Source organism: Cygnus atratus, chromosome 2 (assembly GCF_013377495.2).
Source record: "Cygnus atratus isolate AKBS03 ecotype Queensland, Australia chromosome 2, CAtr_DNAZoo_HiC_assembly, whole genome shotgun sequence".
In the NCBI taxonomy this organism is placed as follows: domain Eukaryota; kingdom Metazoa; phylum Chordata; class Aves; order Anseriformes; family Anatidae; genus Cygnus; species Cygnus atratus.
Genome location: NC_066363.1, coordinates 6,857,668 through 6,884,657, shown reverse-complemented (window position 1 = coordinate 6,884,657; position 26,990 = coordinate 6,857,668). Strand labels below are relative to the sequence as shown.

Here is a 26,990-nt window from a genome sequence, read left to right as displayed (position 1 = left end):
AGCACAAGGTGCAGTGAGCACGGCAGGCAGAGCACAGCTGGGTGCCTTTCCTTGGCCCGTGCCTGGCGGGCTGTGCATTTACGTTGGAATTCTCCGAAAACCGAGAGTGGAGTTGCCTGATCTTTCTGGGGAAAGAGGAGATAGGAGCTCAGCGGTGACCTGAATTCTCCTCTCTGTCCGTGAGCGTGGTTCAAAGGCCTGGAATAAAACCTGTGGGACAAAGTTCAAGCCGAGCTGTTGTTGACACAGTCCTGCATGCTTCCCGGGCATGGGCTGGGACGTGGCACGGGGGCTGGTAATGACGTAGGCTCCTAATTTTTGGTGCCTGCCTTGGGAGCCTTGCTGCAGCGGGATGCTGCTGTGTGTGTTTACCCGTGGGGTACGTGGCTGACCCTAAGGCTGGGGGGCTTCCCTGTGGCTCAGGGAGGAAAGCAGGCGTCATTTGGGATCACAGACATGGCATTGCAGCAGGTTTGTTAGGGAGTTTGGAGGAAATTAGGAGGAGAGTGGTGGAATACTGCTGTAGTCTTTTTTTTTGGTTTGTTTCTTTCCCTTTCAGTGTTGGGAGGAAAGCAGTAATTAATACAGCTGGATGTTACATGCAGCATTTGCTGTTGGCTCCGACTCCTTCCTAGTACTCAGTTTCCAAACTTAGCACAGCCGGTAGCAGTCATGCCTTTCAGTTTAGGATCCTTCTTAGGGGGAAAACTGTTCAGCAATGATCTGTGCTTAACTTCTCTGTCCTTCTAGGTGGAAAACTTACGAAAAAAAAGATACAACAGTCTAATATAGGAATACCTAGCTTTGTTTTAAAACAAAGTATTTAACCTCCTGGTATTATTGCCCAGAGAAACTGTGGATGCCCCATCCCTGGAGGTGTTCGAGACCAGGTTGGACGAGGCCCTGGGCAACCTGGTCTAGTGGGCGGCATCCCTGCCCATGGCAGGGGTTGGAGCTGGGTGGTCTTTAAGGTCCCTTCCAACCCAAACCATTCAATGGCATTGGCAAAGAGCGCGGAACCACGAGCTTTGAGTAGCAGCTTCGCAAACTGACAGTTGAAGAAGAAATAGCTTGCAAGTTCGTTGCCTTCTAAGTGGTGTCTAATATGCACGCGCTTGCAGATAGCTGCTGGGATGGATAGACTCGGTCCTAAGCCTGTCCTGACCGGGACGATTTCAGATGTGCAGGGTTGCTTTTATGCCCCCCCCCCCCCCCCCCCTCTCCTTGCTGAAGCAACAGTTTACAGTACAGTGTTCTCTGTAAGCTGATGCGCACTGGGTATGATACCTTTACTTGCACTGTTGTATCAGAAAAAGATATCTAAGAATTTGATTTTTTTTAAAAAAAAAAAAGCTTTCAAAAGGTTGCGTGCTGGTTTTTGAATAAACCACCAAGACTGATAGGAGACAGCAAAGGGAGAGCGTGGCAGAGCTGGGAAGCGATGTTAAATAAGCTAAGCAGCGAGTTGATGAAGGTTATGGCTTTCTTTAATCGCAAGATCCCAAATGATGATACTCCATAACATTTTCTTCCTCAGTGTCTGCAGAAATAAGTCCGGAAAGCATTGCAGTTAATGAAGGAGTTGACTTCATGTGTAGATACTGAACTGCCCTTGCACCACTTTCATCCTTTACCTTATTTGTCTGACTTGTAATTTTTAGCATGCTGTTAGCAAAACGATTTCATAAGTATGTGACATAAAAAGTAAAAAATTTGAATGTGAACAGGTCAAGAGCCTTGTATGAAGAAGCAAGAACAAGGGGAAAAAATGGAAAACTGTTCTCATATCTCCTTTAGGAATGCTTGGAAGGAACTTTTTCTCCAGCAAAGTGTAAACATAGCGTGGTTGAAGCACTGCCAGTGGACAATCTTTATACAAAGCAATTAATTCAGGAAAATAGTTTTACTGCAGACTGGCTCACCCGAAATATCAATTATCGTTGATGTCACTGAAATGCTTCTACTGAGTAGGATGGTCTTGATGCTAAATTTTAACTTGGGGTCATATTTTGTTTATACTTTCATCAGCAAGAAGCATAAAGGAACACAGTGTGTACTCATCCAAAGGCAGCTAACACACTTGGCAATCTTTATAAGAGTATATTTGTCCAGTAAACATGATGTAATAGGATCTAGTGGATTCCCAAATGTAGATGATGTGCTGTAATGGAAATTGCGCTAAGGCTTTGGTAATGCTTTGAAACATCTTTTTTCAGAGCTTTAAAGTTACTTATGGTCAACATATGTGATTCGTTTTTGTTTATCGTCTTGTAAAATCTTTCAAGACTAAGTTTCCTTTTTTTTTTATTTGTTATTAAGTACATTTTGTTTTATTCTTTACTGGGAGTGTGTGATCCGATCAGCATCATGGAAACTGGGAATGTTGAGTCGTCTGCAAAAGCTGCTGCTAAATTGCTTTAAAAAAATAAAAATCCAAGGATGCCTCCTCAATTGCTATGCTTGAAGTACTGCATCCACTGCTCTGTTGTCGTGGGGCGTTAAGAGGATGAGTAGAAGAGGAGGGTATATTGACCTCAAAGCTCTTGAGATCATCCTTTTGTCAAGGGAAAGATGTCCAGTCTTCTAGTCAACCCAAATTTAGTTAATGCTATCCAAGTGACTAGTTTTCCATGCGATGACTGAAAATTATTTCTGGTTTTCCTTGTTTCTGGATGGAAGAACCTTCTGATTATAACGCTTCGTTAAATTTGGTTTTATGAGGGTTGGACTCTGCAACTTTTAGATTTGTTTCAACTGGAAGAAGCATTTAAATAATGCTGTAGGATCTGTGTTAAAACAAAAGCAGAACACACGCTGAGTAGTTTTTGCAGCGTTGTTGGTGTAAGTTCAGGAGACTAGGTTGCCTAGGAATAGGCACTTAATTTAAAAATAGGTCAGTTGTTGTGTATAGATAGTTTACGTGTACCGTACAAAGATCATATTAGCTCTTGTAAGAAAATAAAAAATAAAAATTACTCTGTCTGCTACCAAATGTAAAGTGATAACAGCCTGCAGACTTGTTTCAATACCCATGATTTTTTTTCCTTGCTTTACAGGAAAATCTTCACTGACGATTCAGTTTGTGGAAGGGCAGTTCGTTGATTCATATGATCCAACCATAGAGAACAGTAAGTAAATAACTGATAAGCTTCTCTTCTGTAGCTAGTTTTGTTAGAAGTCATGATTATGTAAATGCCTATATAAATAATATGTATTTTAACATTGCAGCTCGTTACTTTAATGTTTAAGTTCAAGTTGAATTAACGCACTAGGATGTTGAGTCTGTGTGTTAGTCTGGAAGTTGGAATGAAGTAGTCATCAGTACAAGATTACTTTTTGACTAATGTCATAACAATTAGGAGTCGGTGGCCATCAGCACATTTTATTCAGGATTATTTTACTGTTTGGAACTAAAATTCAAACACTGCTTTCTGAAGAATCTCCTGCTTTGCTTTAGCAAATCAAGCTGGATAATTTGCCTTTTGACGAGTGATCTGTTAGTCCTTCTATGGCTCTCTTAAACAGTTTCCATCATCCTGTTTTACTTTGTTAGAATTATAATAAGGTTTGTTTTGAATTAAAGCCATTAACAAATGAGATATTGTGCGTTAGATTTCAGTATTTTAAATCTTGGCAATAATTGGGACAGGTAGTTTTTCATTGTCTGCACTATAAAAATGTGACGTATTTATGTAATCTTGTAGTTTTCTGCATGTATATGGAAGTGATTTGAGATGCAAGGAGTCAAAGCCTGTCTCCAAAGTGTGGAGAGAGTCTGTGTATCTCGTTTTAGGATTTTGACACCTTGGCAAAACATGTGCTTGTCTCATCCTTTACAAACTCTTGTCCACAGAAACCTATTGTCCGTAACTCCTGTGCTCTCTAGTTCCACATCTGTCACTGGTAGCATTTAACTATATGAAAAAGTACTCATTTAAAACATCACACCCAGAGTTAGTCTACGCCTGGATTTGGTTAGAATCTTTGTTGACTACTGAGCTTGATTACATGCATGTGGATAATTCAGCTGTGCATGAATTCTGCACTTATTTGGCTCTTTTAGTTGGCAGCGCTCACTTTCTCGGAGCGCAGAACACTAAGTATGTCATGGCCATGAAAACTTTGGGCATGGGGACATCTTGAAAAAGCTGAACATTTCGCATGATTTCGTGTTTGTTCAGAAAACAAACAGCATTATTCTTGTGGCGCAAGTCTTGTGATCTGCGGTATCGCTGGAGGAATTTGCTCTCTGAAAGGTAGAGAATTGAAGGTCCATTCTGGCTACAGAATGTGTCACTGGGAAGTAGGGGTTGAAAACCTACAAGATGTGCCGTGAGGTTCAAAACAGTAGGAAGTCTGTCCTAGTATAAAATCCTTCTTTTGACTTAAGTTCTTAATCTTTCACACGCTTTTTCTAAATATAATTTCTTAATCAGTCAAGTCTTTTGACACCTCTAGCTGTATGCTTCTGATTCTGGCTGAGGTCATAAGGCACGACATGTGTAATCAACTCTCCATGCTTTCCTTGCGTGTAATTTTGAATCCAATTAACAATACTGGGAAAAGGGGTTCAGAAATCCAAGTTCATGTGCAAGGGATGATGATGAAGGATGTTGCATTTCTTCAGTGCTTTATAGCAGCCTGTAAAACCTTTTAACTTTCATAGAGTGATCGGAAAAAAAAAATACAGGCTGAAGAGTGGTCTGGCCTATGTGATTTCTGTTTTGCCTCCAGAAATTGTTATTGATAATCATCAAAATATTTTAACAGCACTGATGAAAGGGTAGGAAACTGCAGTACTGGTGTTAGCTTAGTCTTTGTAATTTTTGTCCTCAAATAATATACCTTGCATGAGAAATTGAGTCTAAAATTAAGCTGCATAGAAAGCAAGCTATAGTTAAGCTCTCACAGGAACAAGACGCATAGAATATAAGCCTTGAACTATAAGAACATGACCTAATATTCCAGCAGTTTCCTTTTCCAATGTAAAAATCTTTACCTTCTTTGGAAGTGGTGCAGCGAAAATCAGCTGCATCGGGTTTCACTTAATGTTCATTAAAGTCAGCACTTCTTCTCTGCTGCATTTTGCTTTGTTTATATTACATTAGAACCAGAAAAGTTAGTTTATCTAAGTTAATAAGCATGTTGAATTCAGTTGCTTCTAATAAACTTGTGCATCGGGAAGAGTAACTTGTGCCATTTTGTGGCAGCGGTGGAGGTGAGTTAATTGCTTAGCAAAACAGAATTTCCTCTTCCTAATGTCCCAACAAGAGTGACGCTATGATGGGTGGCTATTCTTGAGACAGCCAGGTTGAGAAACCAGTGGAACAATTACGTGAGGAAATCTTGGAAAGAGAAGAAAAACCACTGCAGAGCAGGAGTGCGTGGAAGGAGTCTGCGTGGATGCGGAGCTGGATGGAGGCAGATGAACTCAGGCGTTCTTCTATTGTGCGCTTCCCCGAAGACCAGAAGAATTTTAAACTCTTAAATTTTTATTGGAATAAAACCAAGAATCTTAATTTGGAGCTCAAAGCAAATAGGTCAGAAGGAACTGAAAATGAAGACGTGCCCACAGCTCCCCCTGCCCCCGTCTTTGCAGGGATCTCTTCGGTTATCATTAATTCAGTGACTTTGCGTTGCAGGAAAGCTGCGTCTTGCCTGCATCTCACAAATGTTTTCTCCAGCCTGCCTGGCTGCCTTCTGCTTTTCATGGCACCCTTGGAGAGGTCTCCAGCACCGTGCTGTGACTCGCCTGCCCCTTCTGCCCTCAAGAGGCTTGGTAGCTCCCTGGGGGAAGGATTCTTCCCCTGGGGGCTTTCTATCTCCATCTCCCCCCCTTTTTTTAAATACAATGGTGATTAAAAATGTATTAGAAAAGGGGAGGGGTCTGGAGGCACCTAGTAGCTGTGGAGGCAATACGTAGAGGTTTGGATGGGCTGCTAGAAGCATCCTTAAGGCCCAGCTTCTCCCTGGTGTCAGGCCGGCTGCACTGGAAGGTGACAGTCTGCTGCTTCCCAGAAGCTGCTGCTGAGTGGCCTTCTCAAGGGGTGTAAATGAGGCTGCTGAGAAAAACCCAAAATAGCTCTGTTGTATTACACATCTCGGTGTTATAAAAGATGTCCTGAGGGATTCGTGATAGGCACTGACCTTGGATTAAAGATAATTAGAAAGGTTTGCAAAAGGTAGTAACTGATGAACCCTAATAAGCTGGTTGCGTTTACCAGCCAGGAGCTCTGGGAACCATTTCACACCACTCCCCTACCTCTTACTCAGTAGAGTTGTTGGTCTGAAAGCGCATTCATAAGCGTGGAACACGTTTCTTAATCATAACAGCTTGCTTTTGCAGCAGCTGTCATTTGAGTTGCGTGTGCAAACCACTTCGTGTCAGTGTAACTGAATGGACTTGGTCTTGGGGAGCAGCGGCCAGCAGGTGATGGAGTTGCTGGGGGAGTTACGCTTCTGAGGCGTAGCAGCAGTCAGGGCTGTGCTGTGCAGATCTGTCCCTGACAACAACGTGACTTCAGTTCCCTTTGAAACTCCCCTTAGCTGCATGAATGCACCTGTTTGGAGTCGTGCTGGTCACTGCATCACCCAATTCTCCGCGTTGCAGCAGTGCACCAGAACCGAAACAACTGTAGGGGAAGGTGGGATGGGATGGCAGTTTCTTCGTGTAACTCCACTTGAGCCGTGTGCTGTAAGCGTGTCCTGTTCTGAGATCTGTGTGCTTCGTCGAGCTAAAACAGGCTTCACCCATGCTTCAGCTGATGAGCAGCATTTCACAGATGGTCATGTTATGACGTGGACTGCAGAGACTTGTTCTGGTCTGCAGAAATCTGTTCTTGTCATCCCAGGAAGAGCCGTACTGTGCCGTGACAGTGTTATTGGTTGCATTTGTCTTGCTTGTAGGCACAGGAGCGAGCAAGATGTCCCAGAATGGCAGGTGATCACCCTGGAAATGGAGGCTTCCTCAAGGTCAAGGAGAGGAGCTCATGGGTCACTGACCCTCGCTAAATACAGCTGCAGGCTTTTCCTGGGATGTAATTCTTACCATGAGTGTTTTTAAAAAGCTTCAGCAAAGACCAGGGAGTTGTTAATTACGCCAGCATCAGAAGAGGTTTGTGCTGCCCAAGTAAGCTGTTCCTAGGGCTGGAAGTCTCCGTGCTGAGCTCACAGTTCTCTTCACCCAGCCTGCGGTGACTCCTCCACTGTTTCCCTTCCCTATCTCTGTCACAGTTTGCTTTCGGTACTGATGATGATGATGTCTCTGCTTGGTCTATTCTAGGCTTCCAGAATAGTCTGAAAAAGCTGCCATCTGTCTCAGTCCCTTTTTAAATATTAACTTCATGAGGCTCTCGAAACTAGTTTGATTACGGAGCGCTTTGATGTGTGTGTGAGGTGTCAAGAGACCGGAAAGAGGCTGTTACTGTTCGGGTACCTGTTAACGCAGGATGTCTCTCCAGATGAGGCTGTTTTCCCTCACACTTGAAGCAGCGACGCTGCGTATGGCAACCCTGCACGTTAACATCTGTTCCAACAAGCGGTGGCTTCTGTCCCTGCCATAGCAAAGAGCTTTTGTGGGTTCTTCCTTCCTAACCCTACAGTTCTGTGCAGCAATGGCAGCAGCATCCTGACAGCAATTTGGCAGCAGCTCGTGTGCACGGGTGCTGCAGCAGCTGTACCTCTGGGGGCAGGCAGGATATGGTAGGAGCTTTTCTTGAGGCTTCATTCAAATTGCACTTGTTGGTATCGTGATAGAAACTGCACGCACGCTCCGTGCTGTGTGTGTGTAGACATCCTGCGTTAGTTGGACTTCGCTTTGTTTGGATCGCCCCTTTTTAAAAAGGGCGCTTGGATTTACTAGGGGCCAAAACTGAGAGTTTCAGATATTTCGGCGCGGAGTCAGCCCATTATACTCGAGATAATGCGTGTGTTGTGGAGGCTTGGCAGGGCAGCACGCGCTGGCGGGGAGGAGGAAAGCTGGCGAACTTCAGCTTCTACGGGAGCCTGTACAAGACGCAGAAGGCGTGGGCAGGAGATTGCACAGCTGGATCGAGAGCAGTCAGCCTTGCAGCTTCAGAGGGACAGTTGAGGACATGATCAGCGTGTCACTGCAGCGTTGGCTATTTCCCTGCTCGTCATTGCAATGAAAGATGCAGCTTCTCATGACTGGTAGTATCTGGGAAAAGTGCCTTAACCAGGAGACAACACAAACCTTATTCAGTATATGTGTGCTGTCCCGTGACTGTGTATTAGAGTATAACGCTAAGGGCAAAACAGAGCTCTGAAGCTGGCTTTCTGTGCTCTGCTTGCTCTGTGTAGTGCTCGGTAGTACATTGTGCCACAAGAGCTCTGACACGCTTTGCTTTTGCAGTTGCATACAAACACTGAGTAAGGTTCCTCAGCTCGCAGTGCGTTGGCATCTCATAAATCCTGGGAAGAGAAGCAATTCTCATCTCTTAGGAACTGAGTGTACTTCCTGACTGAGGACTAAACAGCCTGGTAGCTACGGCAAATGTGCAAGCACCGTGGTGAGCTGCTAGCTAAATTCTCATTATTTAGCTTTAGCATATTCATAAGTTAGGCTATGTCTTAGCCTCCAAAGAGTTTTTTAATGCAGATCATTTACCTCGTGGTATTTACATTTAGGAAATTGATCTTGCTAAACTGCTTGGAAACTGGGGAGAATACCCTATATTAAGTTCAAAGTTAGCTTTGATGCTAATTGTATGTAAGTGTCTCATGTTACCACAAATTACAGTTGCCTGGAAGTCTCTTTGAAATGCATGTAAAAAGCTTTTTGCTCTTCATTTTTTAAGTAACTCTAAAGGAAGAACTGCTGCGTGCAGCATAAGAATGTTTTGAAATTTGAAGTTTTAAGGTTTCTGAGTTTCAATACCTAAAATGTGCTAGTTGAAATTACAGCAATCTGATCTAGCTACTTTAAAGTCTCTAACTAAAGTTTTTTCTTAACCTTTCAGCTGACGATGGCACAGATAAGTGACTACTGATCCCTTCCTTGTTCATAATTCTGAAATGTGTGTGTGTGTTTCTTGTTTCTTCCAGCTTTTACAAAATTGATCACAGTAAATGGCCAAGAATATCATCTTCAGCTGGTTGACACTGCTGGCCAAGTAAGTCATCTTTCTTCCTCTGAATCTTTCATCAGAGATAAGGCAACGGCTATTCATACTCCTGAAGAGTGAAGTTGGTTGCGAACACGCATTCAAAGCTGAAGTTCAGCTTCCAACTTAGTCCCCAGGGAGCTGTGTGGTATTTATGTGAAGGCTTTTTTTCCTGTCTACTGAAATTGAACCAGTAGCTAGTGGTTAAAGTACATATGCCAAAAAAAGTGAAGAAAGAACCGCCTTAACTCTGATGTACTGAAAGGTCCAAAGTATGGACTAAACTGGTCCATAACCCAGTTCCATAACCCACAGGGAAGTTTTTCGTGACTTTCTCCTGTTTGTGTTCTCCAGCTACAACACACCATGACTGTGTCCATGAAATAGTTGCACAGAGTAGGCAGCAATGCGTGTAGGTAGTGCTTACTGGGCTGCCCATAAACTACTGCAGTTTGTTTACATTTTTGAGTAAGTGATGGTTCCTCGCATGCTTCTGAGCTTCGTGTAATGGCAGGGAGTGCAGGAGGAGACAATAAACAACCGTCCTGTGGCATGGTCAGTAGCTTCATGAAATAAAGGTGTTCATTACATGGTGCTGCTTGGCAGCAATTGCAGGTGAGAGTGCACGTTCCACACATAGCAGTGCTTCATCTTTTGAGAGACTGTGTATTTAAAAAAGAAAAGGGACTGATAGATCCTTGTATTGTTACCCTAAACTTTTTATTGGTTACATGTGCTTAGCTTCTGTGAGTTCTGGGCTTGTGCCTTTTGGTTTTTGCAAGCTGAGCAGTGTTAAACAGTCTTAAGTAGTATCAGCACATTTCACAAAGACTTGAAAGCTGCAGGACACTTGCTTATAGCTGGGAGAGTATTCAGAAGGGTTGTGACCTTCTAGGTATGTTCGATCACCTTCTTTGAAGAGAATTTAAGAATAGATTTAAGAATAAACACGCCTCATTTATGTGGTGTTAATTTGTGGTGTTAATCAGTGATCCTGTAATCTGTCGAAGGGATTAGAAACACGATATTGACCACACATACTGGGGCAGGTGTTGCTTGATGGGAATATTCTGCAGAGGAGAGTGAGGTTGAGGGATGGGCAGGCTGTGAGCAGCAGAGCAAGCCCCGTAGACTTCACTTTGTGTGCATCTCAAACTGTAGCATGGTGATGAAGGTAAAATTTCTCTTTGAAAAAGAAAAGGCCTTCTCAGAAGGCAGCATAACTTCACCAGTGGCATGCCTCTGTTGCTGAGGTTTATTTTCAGACTTGTTTTAATGTAAATTGAAAATGTGAAACTAACATTTTTCCCAGTCTGGTTATTTTCAGGATTGATTCTTCCTATGAGTGACTTGAACTTTGAGCTGTGGCTCACAGGGTTTGAGGGAAGAGATGATACTGGGTTATGGAAGGTGTGACTTGAGCAGATTTTTCTCAATTCTGTCTTGCTTAATGATCCATAGAGAGTCCTTGAGTATACAGCGTAGCAAAGATTATATTGTAGACTTATGTTATCTTCTTGAAAAGGTGGCCACAGCTTGAAAAGTTATACCTAGGTTTGTTTTGTCACTTGGCAAAGTTTTTTATTTGACCTACAAGTCCCAGGAAGCATAGCAGGCTTTCTTCTAACAAGCTAAAAATCAGTTTTCTTGGTTACCTTTTTTTTGGTCTTGTGTCTCTTTACGTTTTGTGGTCACGTATTCAGATTTACCTAGTTCAGTTAAACAGAAGTCTTGGTATGGGGTCACAGAACAGGAGTATAAAACAGAATTCAAACTGTAGCAATCCAGACTAATTCCAGATAAAGGTAAATAGCTACGGAGTTGCACTTTCACCTGTTTTGCATGCGGGCCAGCTCAGACCCCTTCTATATTGACTTTTGGGTTACAAGGCCAACAGAAGTGGCAGTTTAGCATTTAAACGAAGATGGGGGAAGGCTGCTGTCAGTGTGTAGCATTAAAGGCAAAGAAGGGTACTTTTGCAGGTGTTGTTATTGAAATCTTTTTTGGCTGAATCTGGGAAGTTGATTTATGAAAGGTTTTCCTCCCATTTGCTAGTTAAGGAAGTTTGATTCCTTTTAGCTGTCTAGATTTAAGCTGCATAATTGCACTGCTCCATCTGTTCAGTCATGGCAACATACAGTGAGGTTGTGATCTTAAGCTAAAATTAACATCGTTAGAAACACAGGTTAAAAAATTTGAGAATCCATACAGTAAGATGTATAGCTCTTGTCAAAATGTAAATGTTACCTGGGAACTGCTATTGCAGTGTTTCAATTTAGATATTTAACATGGGATTCGTTTTACTTTTGTGTTGTGTTTTGTGCAGTATATCGATCTGGTTCGTTTACCTAGTTGATCATTTCCTTTTCTACAGGGGTAATAAGTTTAGAAATTAGGTGTCTGAGTTTGTTTTTTTGTTTGCTTGTTTTCTATGAAACGTTTGCCATATAATGGAGGCTTGCATTTGGCATGAAGCAATTAATAATTATAGTTGGTGCATCTACAGTTGATAAGTATGCGTTAGTTGGTAAGCCACAGCTACTTACTTCCTAACGGACCCCTTGGGTAATTTAGATGTGGTCATTGCCACTTGGAAGTTTTGAAGTGCCAGATCCTATCTTCAGCTGTTGAAATTTAGAATTTGATTGAAATGTATCACTAGCAAGATAAGAGGCATAATCGCTAATTAGCGGTAGGACAGAGTGGATGTTTTGTACTAGTGTAAACTGATAATTAAGCGGGGTAAGAGGATTGGGAATAGCTTTAGCTGATCCATAGTCTTAGAGGGAATAAAGCGAAAAAGCTGTAGAGTATACAGACTAACAGGCTAACTAAGCTTGTGTTCCAAGCTTGCCTTGCTTTCTCTTAATTTGGTAAAGAAGCCACATCTGGCATTATGATGAAAAAACATAGTTCTGAAAGTACTACACGTACAAAAAGGTCCGTTGCTTCATGTCTTACAAGTATGACTAAAAACTGCTCGTGATTTGCTAGCATCAAGTTCTCAACTGTGGCAGTGAGTAATTATAAATGCAATATTCTTTCTACAGGATGAATACTCCATATTTCCTCAGACGTACTCCATAGACATCAATGGCTACATTCTTGTTTATTCAGTCACGTCAATAAAAAGGTAATAAAATCTGTTGTGTTCTAATAGTTCAGATATTAACCAGATACACACACACACAAAGAAAATATAGCTCAGGCAGGAGCTGAATCCAGAATGTAATTCATTTATTCTCTTTTCACCTTAGAGGTTTTATGGAAATAAAAATGTTTTTCAGAAATTTCCCCTCAGATCCAAATGCCACAGATACTTTGCAGACTGATACAAAAGGTACTGTGTGAGAAACGAGGCAGTGCTGAACTGCATAGGTTGAAGTGTAAGTAAAAGTACGTGGACTAGTACCAGGAATAAACCGTTCATTGCTGGAGCGTATGTTACAAAGATGGACTTGAACATGATCTAAGAGGGCACTGTACATTTGTGTGAAGAGCCCAGCTGGTTGTTAGGTCTTGTCCTAGGAGCTTGTTACAGTACTGAGATTTCTTTGGCTTCCTGTCTTGGCTTGTTCTGGTTAACCGTCAAAAACTTTGATTATAAATAGCGGTATGAGATGTTTGGCCTGTAGACTCGCTCAAATGCTTTATTTGACAAATTTCCCAGGGTATCTGTTTTGTCCTCACTGTTGCCTGTAGTCAGCTCTCATGTGAGGACACTGTCATAGCTGGAGTCATTTACTTGTACCAAGTGTCTCAACCTCCTTAAGGTTTTCTCCTCTGTTATTTTGTGCCTTCCCTTTGTTATTCTTGATTTCAGTACTGGTCGTTCTTTAATTGGTCTTAATTTTCTAGTACAGTACAGCATCTTCATTATGGCATTATTTTTGTTTGTTTACAATTATTTTAAGACCTGAAGCGTTTTGCTTACTTCAGGTAGAAGAAAAGGTAATGCTTCCCTTCTACTTTTAAACTGATAAACTTTTTTCAAGTGCTGAAGCATTCCAAGTCTTTTCCTCTAAAGCAGACAGAACAGGTCATCCCTTCAGTAAGACCATCATAAATTGCAGGTAAAACAGCTTGCTTATTGGCTCTTCTGTGCTTCTTGAAGTGACGTGGTCTGGTTATAAACTTCAGTTGCTTTTAACGTCTTTAATGCTGAACAGATTTGCAGTCCTTCATTCTTGGTTTTCATCTTTAGTTCTGAAGAAGTGAACAGGAAGCATGTGTGATCTGGAGGAAATGCAACAGATGTTGGGCTTTCATGTGTTTCTAGATACACTACCTTTTTGCTTTTTTCTTCCCTTAATCGGAGGTTCACTGTTGGTGCTGAGTAACCTGTGTAAAATAGGACTTAGTATTCTCAGACTGAAGTAGAAAACCTTCCACTTCTAAAGTGAAGAGGAAAATGTTCGTTGGTGTGTGGTATTGTTGGGACAAAAGTGTCTTTAACCAAAGTCATCCAGTTAAAGGAACGAGAATCTGTTTTCTGTTGTAGCATTCAAACAAAATAAAAATCAAATCATGGTGAAAATACTAATACAGATTAAGATATTTAGCTATATTATCTACTGTAGGTAGATAGTATATTCCTTAGTATTTTATTCTTGATCCAACTTAGTCCAAGTTTTTTTTTCCTTTGAAATTTAAAGTATTGATGATCCTTTATTGTTCAGACCCTTATCTTCAGTATCAAGACAGTGTTTAGGCAGAATAGATTTTCCAGGGTGGTCTGGTAGCTTTGACTTTCCCAGGCAATCAGATTACAGTTGCCATCTCTGTTGATTTCTGTCAAAGTGTATATATTGATCTGAGTATTGATTGAGCTGGGTGTGAGCTTTGACAGCAAACTTAATAGAAATGTCCTTTTAAAATGATTGTCTTCCCTACTGATCTCCACTGGGAAGTTTAAAATGGGACTTGAGTAAAAACTAATGACCTACATTTTTAATATTCCCAGGCTCTCCGCTGCAAGGTTACTGGAGGGCTTTTGCTCTAGTTTAAATTCCAATTCTGTATCTTGCCTCTGTTCCATGATTTTGTATAGGACATCTCTCTGACAGCTAGTAATTTTTTGTAGTATTTCACACATTGAGCTGTTTTCTGTAACCCTCTTTGCTTGACAGAACTGGAAAGGACCTCTTATGCTCTCTGGACCTCTTGCTATTTCAAGACTTGATGTGATGTTGTTCTTTTTTGGGTTGGTCAATATCTGTCTTAAATTGTACCCTTGTTCCTTTTAGCCTCATTAATTTGGAAAGCTTTCTAGAACATTAAATCAATCTGGTCAAGCTAGTTTCATTCCAGGTAGCTCTTAGCAGCTTGTATCTCTGTGGCAGAATCATGTTCAGGTTTAAATAGCACTTCTTTCAGTTTTCACCTTGATCTATTAATAAAGATCAGCTGTTTATCCTTAGTCTTTTTTTAAACTAAAAATGGAGCTCTTGAACTAGACTAGATAAGCAGATGCACAGAATTGGGAACTGAAGAGCCGAGGGTGGGTTGGTCTCTAGGGTATTTAGCAGAATCATGCACTGGACCCACAGGTGAGGTCTTACCGCTGAGCTGTGCAGTGGCATGGCATTTTCCCAGCTATACTGACAGCAACGCGTGTAATAGTGGAAGGAAAAAAGTGATTGTATTAGATTTGTGACTCGGTTATCTTGTGGCTAGTATGCTAGATCTTTCCTGTTGCTTCAGATGAACTGAGAAAGTTTTGTAGTCGGTATTAGATTATTTTTTTTTGTTCTTTCAGTTTGCAGGGTCATCTAATTTCATATGTAGTGATGCATCTGAACTTTGTCACAACCAAACTCTGTTTAAATCTTTCTTTTGAAGTAATTAGAAGAACCTGAAAGCCCAAGGCCAGTTCTCAAGACCAAAATTTCACTTCTTTCCCTTTCTTCATAAGTTCGTTATAACCCTGAAGACCTTCCATTGATTCCACTTTTTTAGTGGAGTCTGTAGTATTTGAGTTACTAACAGCAAGTTAATCAAGTTGTGCCACACTAAGTCACTTTTTTCTTTGCAAAGTGCTCGTTTTCTCCATAGGATATACTAGAACTATTAGCAAAACAGAGGGTGAGTAGAACTCAACACTTCAAGAATTATTTCTGAAGTATTCCAAACTGAATCTTACTTGACACAAAATTCTTCTTAAATATGGTCGTGTTTATTGCTCTGGAAGTGGGAAGTTTTAGTGATTCAAATAACTCAAATAGTGTTTTCAGGCACCAGTTCTTTGAGAACTTGGAGTTGGAAGTATGTTTGAGCGCTGCTCTATTTTTAAGAGTTTCAGTTCTAATTAAAATGCAGCACAAGTCAAGACATTGCTTGTAGCTAGCAAGCTTGGAAGTTGGAGAAGTTTCAGTCGCTTTTTCTGTTGTGTAGTTGTGTGTCTGGTCTGTGAACCTGTGCCTCTCTTAAATCTGAATTGTGCACTTCATGTACCAGCATTTTTTCCATAATGTAATTAGAGGAGCGCAACATCTGCTCTTTAACCCTGTTTATAGCTTGTTCTCAAAAGTGCTAAATGTCAAATGCAGGGGATTTTCTTAGTGGGATTTTAGGCTTCTCAGCATTTCACAGTACTGTTCCTTATCTCCAGTCATGCAGACTTCACCTATATGGTAGGGGAACTGACAAGTATCTGAATAACCACAGTTTCAATACCATCTTGCTGATCAGTTTACTTGCTTTCTGTAGAAGATTGGAATTCGGGCTTCTCTTGGCTTTCACATAAATAAAACCAAAGAATTCTGTAGGAGCTAACTTCCTGTACGAACTAAAATGCTGAATTCTTTCATGGTGGATTATGCTTAACCTAATAACTTTTCTTGTTATTAGCTTTTTCTTTGAAACTCTGCTTTAATTTGACATTCTCATCCAGGGTTGTTGGACTCAAGTAGTTAAATTTCTTACTGCAGATACAAACCAGACTGGGGATGTGGGGCTTTTAGCATTTGTATGTTAGACACATCAGTCGTGGGTAATGTTATTTATTTCTGCAAGTATCATAACTGGGGAGGCTGTAATGATAGTCATAGCCTAGTCTTTGTTGCTGCCTCTAGGACCATTTGGTCTATTGTACACAAATCAGTAACACTTTCAGCATCTTTGTAGTTCTGCCACTATACACAGAGTAAGCATATCTACATATGCATTTAATTGCTTGTGTATTGGGTATTAAGGATAAACATCGGAGTGCATGTGTGACTTCATCCCTTTATTTTGCAGTTTTGAAGTGATAAAAGTTATCCATGGCAAGTTATTGGATATGGTGGGAAAAGTCCAGTAAGTAGTGACACTTTCATCTCATTTCACTGCAGGCATGTTACTAGTACTTTGTTCAGTATACTATAACTGTTCTGAAGTTCTGAACTTTCTTTCACAGAATACCCATTATGCTGGTTGGAAATAAAAAAGACCTGCATATGGAACGGTATGTGAACTCCAGTATGTGTGAAATGCAAGACAGCAGCTGGCATTCCTGTGGCTGCAATAGGCTGGTTTTGTTCTTGGCTTTCCGTAACTAAAATCAAAATGTAGGTTAAAACAAGGTACTGGCAAAGGAATTGTGTCCAGAATGTGAACTAGGAGCCAGGAGCTTTTGTTGTAATGTTGACTCTTGCTGCAAGGTTCCAAAGAAAGTGGCGTTACCCTTTTTTTCTAAACAAGTAACAGAAATGTTTTCTACGACTGTAAAAGATAAGATGATACTACAGATTAGGAGAACAATCCGGGACTTTGGAACAACTCTTTTCTGAGTCGCATAGTTTTACCTGGCCCCGTTGTGTATTTGACAGCAGCAAATATCAAGTGCTCAGGATCAGACTTTGCAAAACGTTCCTGTTATATATGCATTTATGTGCTTCAGTACCGTGAAGACTTTCCTGGAGTTTCAAATTCCAATTCTTCTGTGAATTATAAAGAAACATTTTTTTCTTCTATCAGGGTGATCAGCTATGAAGAAGGGAAAGCTTTAGCAGAATCCTGGAATGCAGCTTTCTTGGAATCTTCTGCTAAAGAAAATCAGGTAACAGATTTAAGATTTTTTTTGAATAGCCATGTAATGGGATGTCTCCGAGTTTCACTTAATACAGGAAGCTGAAGTATTTGCATGTACTGTACAGATACTTTGTGTAGATTGTTGGAAACAAAATGGATGTCTGCATTCAGGTTTGTGTATACAATTTTTTTGGTGCAACTGTAAGCGTGAGGGTGAAATGAAGAACTGAAAGCTAAGCTTCACTGAGCATAGCGGAACAGTTAGTGACATACTAAACCTTGCGTATGTGTGCGGTGGGTGGGTGGGACAGGATCTGTGATCTGCTGCAGTTACCTTAAATTAGGAGCTCGTTGCTATCATGGAGGAATGAGTTGGTGTAAGGGGATGAACCTCATGTTTTCAGGTCAAGGCAAGACTCGGTAAAACTCGGTCCCTATAATAAGGGTAATAATAGTTTCACAGGCCCATGTCTAACATTTTTCTGATTTGTCTACAGCAAAGGCTGCCAGAATGATAGAACAGTAGTGAAGTTGCAGTCTGAGCAATATAACCAGCATACATTTACTCCTGCTGGTTTCCTATCACAAAAGTTTAATTGTGTGTTAAATAACATCGTATTTTTTGTGCTGTAACTTACTTTAAAATGCCTTCTGAATCTGTTCTGGTTTTTGAATTTGTTCCTGTGGCTGTTAATAACACTTTGTCATTGATTTGACGACCTATGTATTTACTTCAAGCCTAAACCAGTAGGTTCTTGTAGCTTAATGAAAAACTTTATTTTCATTTCAAGAGGGTTGTGTCTCTTTTTTTCTCTTTTTTGTCTCAACAGCATTAAAATTTCTGCTTCTTGCTAATACGAACATATGATAGGGTCAGGAGGACGCTGTCAGGCTAGTTCTAAACAAATGAGTCCTTATGCAGAAGAAATGCTTACGTTGTCTCATTTTTAACTTAGCATATCACATCCTTGGCCTCCTTGATAACATCAGCAGAATCAAAAGGGCAATCCTATAGCTAGAACAGCACCTGTTTAAGCAGCCTTTCTTTCCCTCTGTGCGTCCCCAAAAGCAAAACAAATAGCTCGTCTGATAATTTGTAGAACTACTGACAATAGATGCTTGTGTAAAGTTGGATTTTCCCTGGAAGAAAATGCAGATTTTTTTCTCCAGATACGGAATATTTGGAATTAGGTACTTCTGTTTCTGGCTAAGATTTGCACTAACCTTGTCAAATCTGGGTATGATGAAAGCATGGAATTTCTCAATATCCTCTCTACTGCTGGAGAGCTTCAAACGCAAACCCACAGAAACTACAGAAGAAGAATAAATCAGTTAAAAGAATTTGATTTTTTTAAAACACCTTTATATCTGAAGTGGGCAAAACTATTCCCTGTACTTTTTTTTCCTTTTTTGGCATATGTTCACAATGTGTAACAGTGCAGTAGTGTATATTTTACAGAATATCTTTTCAGTAACTTTCTGAAGTTTGTATTGTCTTGGTTTAAAAAAAAAAAAAAGGAAAAAAAGCTGGGTATATTTATGCAAAGAAGCTACGAGCTTTATGTGATGCTTGGCATGCCTTGCATATTAAACTGCTGCACTAACAAAGTCCCATTGACTGCCATGTATTTGTGTCTGCTTCTTAGTCGAAGAGTACTGCACGGAGTTATGCAGCTAGCTGAAATTCATGTCGCAAGCTCGTAGGCTTCAGGGAAATCAGAGTGGTAATCATCAGATATTCAATCTTGTTCCATGCAAATCCAAAGGAGAGTCAAAGTTTTATTATTTCTTGCTGCTGAAGTTGTTCTTACCAGGTTGTCCTGTCGGTGTGATCCATCAGGACGCAGATCACTGGGTAGTGCAGGTCATTAAAATCGCAGATGCTGTCCCTTTTGGGGTCAGAAGCGGGTTCTCGGGAACAGGTGCTGAATACAATTCCTCCTTGCTGTGGAAAGGGAAGTACGGTGGTGAGGTCGTGCCTCTTGTGTAATACACCTGGTAAATTTGGCTGACTTCAGAAGTTAGGGAGATAACGTGTCACTTCGTGTGCCCACGACGCGTGACTGATTTTAGGCTATCTCACGTGCTTCCTTTGGGGGTTTGGGATGTGCAGAAGACAGTGTGAAGCAGCCCAAAACTGGGGCAGCTGTCCTGGTCTTCCTTCAAACAGCTGCTGAGGAATGCTTGTTGCTGAAGGAGGTGGCTGGATTGTGCTTTGAAAGCGAAGTATGAAGTCTACAGCTGGGGGAAAAAGAGACACCAGGCAGGTAGCAAGATGGGGTAGTGTCTTCTCCTATGAGTTATACCACAGAGACTTCTGAGCTCACGTATTCTCCCCCCCCCCCCCAAATCCTAATTTGACAGGATCAAACCAGCTCATACATGGACTTCTATCAAGAGAGAATGTCTCTTCCTACTCTGAAACTGTCTCTGGTTTGGGGCGAGGCAGGGGAGGCAAAAGGTTTATTTTGAGTTTAGTAACAAGGCTTATTGTCATGCTTTAGTGCTGGATATTCACCTTAAGTCAACATCACTTGGCAGCAGTTTGTTCTTGGAGGTTCATCCAGATCTTTTCGTGCCCTGCCTTGGTACAGCAAACATAACTTGCCTGTGAAGATCAAGTCTAAGCTCCTTGCAAAACTGCGTCAGATTGTTTTTACTTTACAGAAAGCTAATTGATGCATAAAGGGATGAGCTGGACTAGACTGGAGCTTCAGAACTTCAGTAGAGAGCTCGGACCTTCCTGGGTGAGGGGGACCCTGTTAATTCTGTCTCTCTGAAATCTATCCATGTGTATTTGGTGGGTGTGAGCAGAGTGACAATCTCTATCTGCTCTGCAGGCTGCAATTGGTTTGGTACATGACGTTCTTCACAGCAGTGAGGAGAGTAGGCCTCCTTGCTGCAGAGAGACTGGAGGCTGCTTCAGGTTTGGCCAACGTGGTCTGTCCTTTTCGACAGCTCTGTTTGTTGCGAGGAACTGCTGAAACCAGAGAAGGTACTCCCTATTGCAGGCTCTGACAGCAGAGGCTCTTCGCCCCCTAAAGGAGGGTGGGAGAGCATTGACTCATCTCCCTTCCTGCTTTCATCCAAAAAATCCTGTCTGGAGCGTCTGTGGGAGTTCTAGGAGCATATCCATACTGTGTTAGGCAATTAAAAGTCAGGCAATTAAAATAGTTGTGCAGATCAATGTAATCCAACTGTACCTGTTCTGCCAGGAATTGTCAGAAGATACCACATCCATGAAATGGCGTGGCTTTGAATAAATGGAAAGCAGGAGAGACAAAGATCTGAGCTGACGTGAAGATAAATGGTGGTGGCTGGCAAGAGTTCCCCAGGTCAAATCTATTTTAGGCTCTGTATCACCTCCTCGAGACTCTGGTAGCCTGGTAAGGCTTTCAGAGGAGGCTGTGTATCAGCAACATTTCAGTCATCTGGGGAAATCCGTAGCCTTTGAGAAGGCAATTCTGGGACTCGATGGAAAAGATGTCTTTCAAATTACTGCTACTTGCTAGAAAATATTAACCAGATTGAGTAAATGCTTCCTACAAAACAGGAATTTTGGATTTTTTTTCAGCGCAAGCACACTATAAAACAACACACCTTCAAGTTAAGTGTTTGAGGGCATCAGCTATCTTGTAAGCAACATGAGGCATGCGGATTGTGTCCTGTTGGGCTGTGGGCTGGAAGCCAGCATCAGATATTAAATCTCTTCCCTGGACCCTAAATATGCTTGTTGTATTTTTTCAAGCTGCTTAGTAAGCACTGGATATGTGGAACTGCTTTGTATCTACTGGGCTAACTTCAGGAGCTTCAACCCTAAGAAGTGGAATTCCCTACTTTGTTCCTCTGAAGTCATAGTGCAGTACTTCGTCTTAATCCCAGTACAATAAAATGGCAATGCTCTGAAATACAACCAGAATCCAAATTGGTCCTTAAACCCAGCTGAAGCTGGAAGCCAACTTTTACTGGAAGAACTTAGGGAGTAACAAGCATCCAAGTGTGCTCGTCCAGTTATGTAAAATTCATTAGGTGGACTTACTTGAGAAAGGGGAAGGAAGGAGCAAAAGTTCTCTTAAAAATGAATTGCTTGGACATTACTCTTCAAAAAGAAGCGATTTCATCTTCATCAAGCTCACAAGCTGCATTGCTGCGTGTATGCTTCAGAGAGACGTGGGATCTCGGCCTCCCCACACCCCTCTGGGATCTGGAACATTCACCTGGGAGGGTGTTTGGGCTGGCAAAGGACCGGGGAGGAAAACAAACCTTCCTCACCTGACTATTGTTCAAGTTCCTTTGCCCAGTTCTGTGCCAAGAGCAACCAGGAGCACGAGCAGTGGAGAATTTCCTCTTTAAAATAATAGAACGGGTGCGTATTTGAGAAACAGAGCCCAACAAAGGCTGAGCTGACGGTGGCAGCTGTGGGCTGGCTTTAGGTGCTTGGACCTTCCTGCGCTGGCTCCTGGCAGCATGTTCCTGAGTTGGGCAGCAAGAATTCACCTCCTGGGCTGTCTGCTCCTTACATACCACGGGACACACCGGCAGAAGCAGTTGAGCAGGGAGCAAGTGTCTCTTGCACACGGCAAGGTGCTAAGCTCCCTAGGCAGCGTGCGTTGCCCAGGCTGACATCCACTCCGTTTCCTCCAGGGAGGAAGCCAGATGGCTTTCTGGAGGCTAGATGTGACCTGCGGTCTGTAATTGGGCCATATGGAGGCAGATGCATATGAAGTCTGGCTACATTCTTCATTCCTCGTTGCAAAACAGTTTTCTGCATTGTTTAAAAAGCTCGTTCTAAAATCCTTCAGTGTGTTTGGGCTGAATTACGAGGCGCTGTGGGTTAACTGGAGGACAGTGATTAAACCTTCTCAGTGAATGTGTGTTTTCTGGGAAATGAATTAACAAGCCCTGGGAACTCCTACATCTCAGTGCTTCAAAACAGCATGGCTTTGACAAAGAATGTGCAGCTTCTTTGTTGACAGAATAGATGGTGGGATTATTTTTTTTTTAGGAGGTGCTTTCAAGCAGGGATATGAAGGACTTGTGCATTAAAATGAAAGCATTGGAAATGTTAGCTGTAAGTAACGACACATCGGTACAGTGTATTTGTAAATCAGCACGGCACCTATTTTTGGCTAAGGGAAACTGATCAGTACTGGAGCCAGTTTGATAGCAACTGGAGTCCTGTCCTTGGCTTTCCTAGAGTCTGATTTGCCCAGGAAACGTGTTGTGCTGTGGTGGACTAATGAGCCACTTCTGCTAGATTCTGTTTGGATTGCAGAGAAACCTCATTATGTGGGGGAATAATCTATTTCCAGCTGATCAGGTATTTTAAATAGTTCCAGAGATGATACTGTGCACAACTGGTATTAATATGGGAAACTGTAAAATTCACTCTAATCTTGTTAAGAATACTTCAAGATTGTTTGGAGCCAGTTTAGTCAATGGGTTTAATTTGGAAATGATCCAGTTAAGAATTATATCCTGTGGAGGCAGAAAAACATCTGTCAGGCCAAAACACATGGTCATAAATCACAGGGTGCTCTTCTGCACGCTGATTAAAAACAAACAAGCTTGAAACTTAAAATGGCATGTATGGGATGATCAGGAACCAATTCCAAACTGGAGATGTGTGCTGAAGCACTGATCATGCAGTGAATCTTCAGCTGGGAAATATCATAGTGAAGAAAAGGACTTCAGCAGCATATTTGACTGTTGCATGGATTTCTTCTTAAAATTAGGAATTCTTCTTAAAATTACTTACAGGCAGTCTCAGGGGGATGTTGTCTGTTGTAGTTTTAGTGTCTGGATTTTCTGAGGGAGGCTAGTATACACTTTTGAAAGCCTTAAAACTGAGTGCATCCTGGAAAGACCAGATGTATGGTGTAAGATATTTATTGCAGCGCTCATGGTGTTGTCCCAGGCACCTTCCTATACCCTTCTTTCAGTATTTTTTTGTTCATTCGTTTTGTTTTAAAGATATCTATACTTAAGCAAATTCTCCCATAGAATCTCCTGAATCTCTCAAGTGCTCTGGCATCCTTTCTTAGTCTCTGATTCTATTAAACTCATTTTCATTCTAGCTTTCCATCCAAAGATTTTTAACTGGTACTCTCTAGCATCCACATGATAGGGGAGGTGTTGCCCTTTGGAGCCCATCCACACAGTTTCACTACCTGAGAACAGCAGAGCCTTTTTCACCAGACTCTGCTGTGCTAAATGTGGATGAAGGAGACTCAGCATGGACCAGACCAAGGGGAGTTGTTAACAGAAGGTGACTCCTACTCCAAGAGTATTTGCTATCATCCTTCTGAAGGGAAGCAAAGGGATGGATGGTGCCTGTGTGCTTCATGAGTCTGCGGAGAGACTGCTTAGTCCTTTGTTCCATATGGTAAACTAGGGTGTCTGTGAGCCTGATCGTGTTAGTGATACTTATCTTCTAGTTCCAGCTCTCTAAAATATAAAAACCTCATTGTACTCAGACTTCCTCAAAGAATAGTGGTTAATATTAGACAATGGCTAGTTTGACTTGTGTTTCCCTTCGTGGTCTTGCACCATGTCAAATTGCGTTCTTAACTACAGATAAGATGAGAGCATCACAGTGGTGTGGAGGGACTTGGCTCTTCTCATAGATCAAGAATATTAAATTAACCCTCATACTGGGGTGTGCAAAGTCAGTGCTTTGAGCTGAAAAATCTGCCTTGTTCTGTAGTTACTTGGAACCTTAAAGATTATGTGGGGGGAAATGAATTGGTTTGTTCTCTGGAGAAACAAAGCATCAAAATCTTCAATGCTGTCGGTCATTCAAAGCAAATTATTATTATATTATTATTATATTATTATATTATTAAATTATTTAAATACTTAACTATAAGTCTGCTTTATATTTTATTAGCTCTCTTTTGAGTATGGCTCAATTCAAACTTTCTGTCTCTGCAGTGATAGAGAGAGTAGTTGAGGATTGTTGTGGAGAAGGGTTTCACACTATTCCAAAAGTTTGTGTTCAAAACTGAAATTACCCTATTTTCCCTCTGATTTGGGAATGTGCTTTGGACATGCATTTATCTGTTGGTATAGCCAGTGAAACCACTAAGATTTTTTTAAGTGTCTGGTAGTTTCCTCTTACCTACTAATCTTGTTCTCTCTCCTTGCAGACTGCCGTTGATGTTTTTAAGAGGATAATTTTGGAGGCAGAAAAAATTGATGGGGCAGCTTCACAAGGGAAGTCTTCATGCTCAGTAATGTAATTCCACTGCAAAATCTGAAAACACTGGGAATACATTCTACCTGAAGAAGCAAAACTGCCCGTTATCTTTAAGGATAAACTATGCTTCTTTTTTTTTAATTTTATTTTTATTTTTTTCTTCTGTTAACCTGAAAGATAAACAGTTGGTTTGGAGCCTTTCCCTTCAGATTATGTTAAACTCTGACTCCTGTGCAAATGGCTTCACTTCCATTTTCAAATTTTAAGCAATCATATTTTCAATTTATATATTGTATTTCTTAATATTATGACCAAGAATTTTACTGGCATTAATTTTTCAGTGTAGTTTGTTGGTTAGAATAATCATCAAAAATGATGCATATTGTTACACTACTATTAACTAGGCTTGGATATCAGTGTTTCTTTGTGTTAAATGTATACTTGTAAATAAAATAGCTGCAAACCTTAATGTTCTGTTCATAATTTTTTGTTAGTTGCCCCATGTCAGCTTGCTTTTATGAAAAATGTTCACCTACTGGCCTTAAGAGGAAGTGTGGGATCCTTGGAACCACTAGATTGACTATTGCTTAGGCAATCCCAACCATTTTTTTTGCTACTAGAACTCCAGGGTGGCCAAATAGCTCAGCTGTATTTTGTGCCCTGTGATGGAAAGGAGATGCAAGGGACACCTTGGTCTGATGTGGAAGGGAAGACCTGGATTTTGGCAGCCAACCTACGCTGTTTTTTTCCTTTGTGTAACTGTAAGAGCTGTGGAGGAAAGGGCACGCAGCTCTCCCAAGGAACAGGCCAGTACGCACCTGCACTGCAGACTGCTCCCGTCGCCTTGTAACTAGGAGCGCTTTCAGGATGGAGTGGATTTATCCAGGTTACACGTGTAGACTCGCTAAGGAAACAAAAATGTCACTTAAAATAAATTGCACGTCTTGAACAAATTGATGTGAGTTGTTTATCGTGCATTTCTATACTTGTGCATCCAGAGAGGTGGGTGGTCTCCTGGCACCTGGCCTCTCACTATGTCAGTCCCACTGCAGCTCTGGACTGCTTCGCCTAGCCACTTGCGAGCTTTTGCTGGGCTTTTGGACTCGGGGCTTAACAAGCCTTAAAACCTTAAGTCTGGAAACAAACTAATTCAACTATGTATTTAAAAAGATGTGCAGTTGACCTACTTTGTATAGAAGAAGATGCTGATTTAAGGGAATGTTTTATTAAAGGAAGTGTTTTCTCATGCATTTCTGTGTCCATTGAAAACTTTTGATTCCTGCCAGGAATAAAATGGAAGGGAAACTTGCAATGTTTTTGCAACCAGAAGTAGCTTTTACATTTCATTCTGTTCTAAATGATGCAAATGGAGAAAATCTCACCTCTTTCTTGTACAGCGGTTCCCTCATACTATTGAGTAAATTGTCTGAACTCCACATGTGAGATTAACAGGCTTCCTGGACAAAAAGGTTTCTGAAAGCTCATTTCAGTTACCTAAATTTTCACACTCTTAACAGAAGTTGAACTTGTATTGTATGTGATAGATCACAGAAGTTCAGCACCATCGGTGTGCTCATTCAGGGACAACAATACATGCTTTCATTTCAGAACCAGGCTGATCTGGGGCTGTGCAGCAGGTTTCCTTCACAAGAACCCAGAAGCAGGGCAGATTTTCTGGTAATGAAGTTGTAGAGGATTCAGAAAATGGTTTTTAGTGGAGCTCAGGGTCAACGTGTCTGTTTCGTGTCATCCTTCATTGCCTGATCCTGAGATGATTTCTTGCACAGCCAGTGTCTTTGGCATTGCATTCTGGACATAGTATTGGGGAGTTACAAATTCCCGTGATTACTGATATATGTATATATATATATGGCTTGAAATAGGCAAGTTCAGTATCTGACTTGTCATGTATGTAGGCATGAAAAGGTGGAAGTTGGAGTACCAGACAGCTCAAATACTCCATATACTAATTAAAAAAAATAATGCCCACATGTACTCATAATCTCTGAAGCCTGAAAAAGTTGCTTCATTAAAGCCTTAGCAGCTAGCACACTTAAAGCCTTAAAGGGTGTGGATGAGGAAATGTGCAACTTGATAGTCTTGAGATAATGAAGGCCCTGCTTTCAGTGGTGAAGCTTTTCAGGGGAGATCAAATGCAGATGCAGGTTCTCTGGATTATTTGCAAAGAGAACTTCCAAGAAGTCATTTTATGTAAGAGCTGAAAAAAGGCATCCAACATAGATTGTTTTCTTTGTCCTATGGCTGGCTCATGCAGTAAGAAATGGAAATTATTCTACTTGCCCAAGCCTTTCTCTGCTAATAAGGTCTAAAGAACAGCCACATGCGATAGTCTTGCACTTTTAATGAAACATGTAGTCAGACATGGTCAGCGTGAACCACTTGCACTTGGGGATCCAGAGATTTCAGGTGACTTCTCGGGATGGCACCTTCCAGCAGCTAGGACTGTGGGCAGCTTCTTGCTTCCTTACACTGGTGAAAGGGGGTGGGCAATCTTGGAAGCCCTGTGTTATGTATGGAAGCAAGAAATAGTATTTAACAAACCGCTGCCTGCCTGGAGTTCATACGGCCTTGTCTGGCAGCTGCCCTGATCCTGCTGAGGATTGTAATAAATGGTGTACGGGTTAAAAGGTAAATCACGA

General features: G+C 41.4%; 1 protein-coding gene across 1 annotated transcript in view; it reads left to right on the top strand.

The window, feature by feature from the left end:
- The window catches only part of RHEB (Ras homolog, mTORC1 binding), a 40,807-nt gene extending 16,008 nt beyond the window's left edge, over nucleotides 1-24,799 (top strand). Inside the window, exons 2-8 of the mRNA XM_035554360.1 lie at nucleotides 3,057-3,128; nucleotides 9,064-9,131; nucleotides 12,173-12,255; nucleotides 16,362-16,418; nucleotides 16,519-16,566; nucleotides 17,079-17,160; nucleotides 24,281-24,799. Of these exons, the coding sequence (XP_035410253.1) occupies nucleotides 3,057-3,128; nucleotides 9,064-9,131; nucleotides 12,173-12,255; nucleotides 16,362-16,418; nucleotides 16,519-16,566; nucleotides 17,079-17,160; nucleotides 24,281-24,373 (503 nt within the window). The 3' untranslated portion in view covers nucleotides 24,374-24,799. The remainder of the gene's footprint in view (nucleotides 1-3,056; nucleotides 3,129-9,063; nucleotides 9,132-12,172; nucleotides 12,256-16,361; nucleotides 16,419-16,518; nucleotides 16,567-17,078; nucleotides 17,161-24,280) is intronic.
- Nucleotides 24,800-26,990: the final 2,191 nt, after the last annotated feature.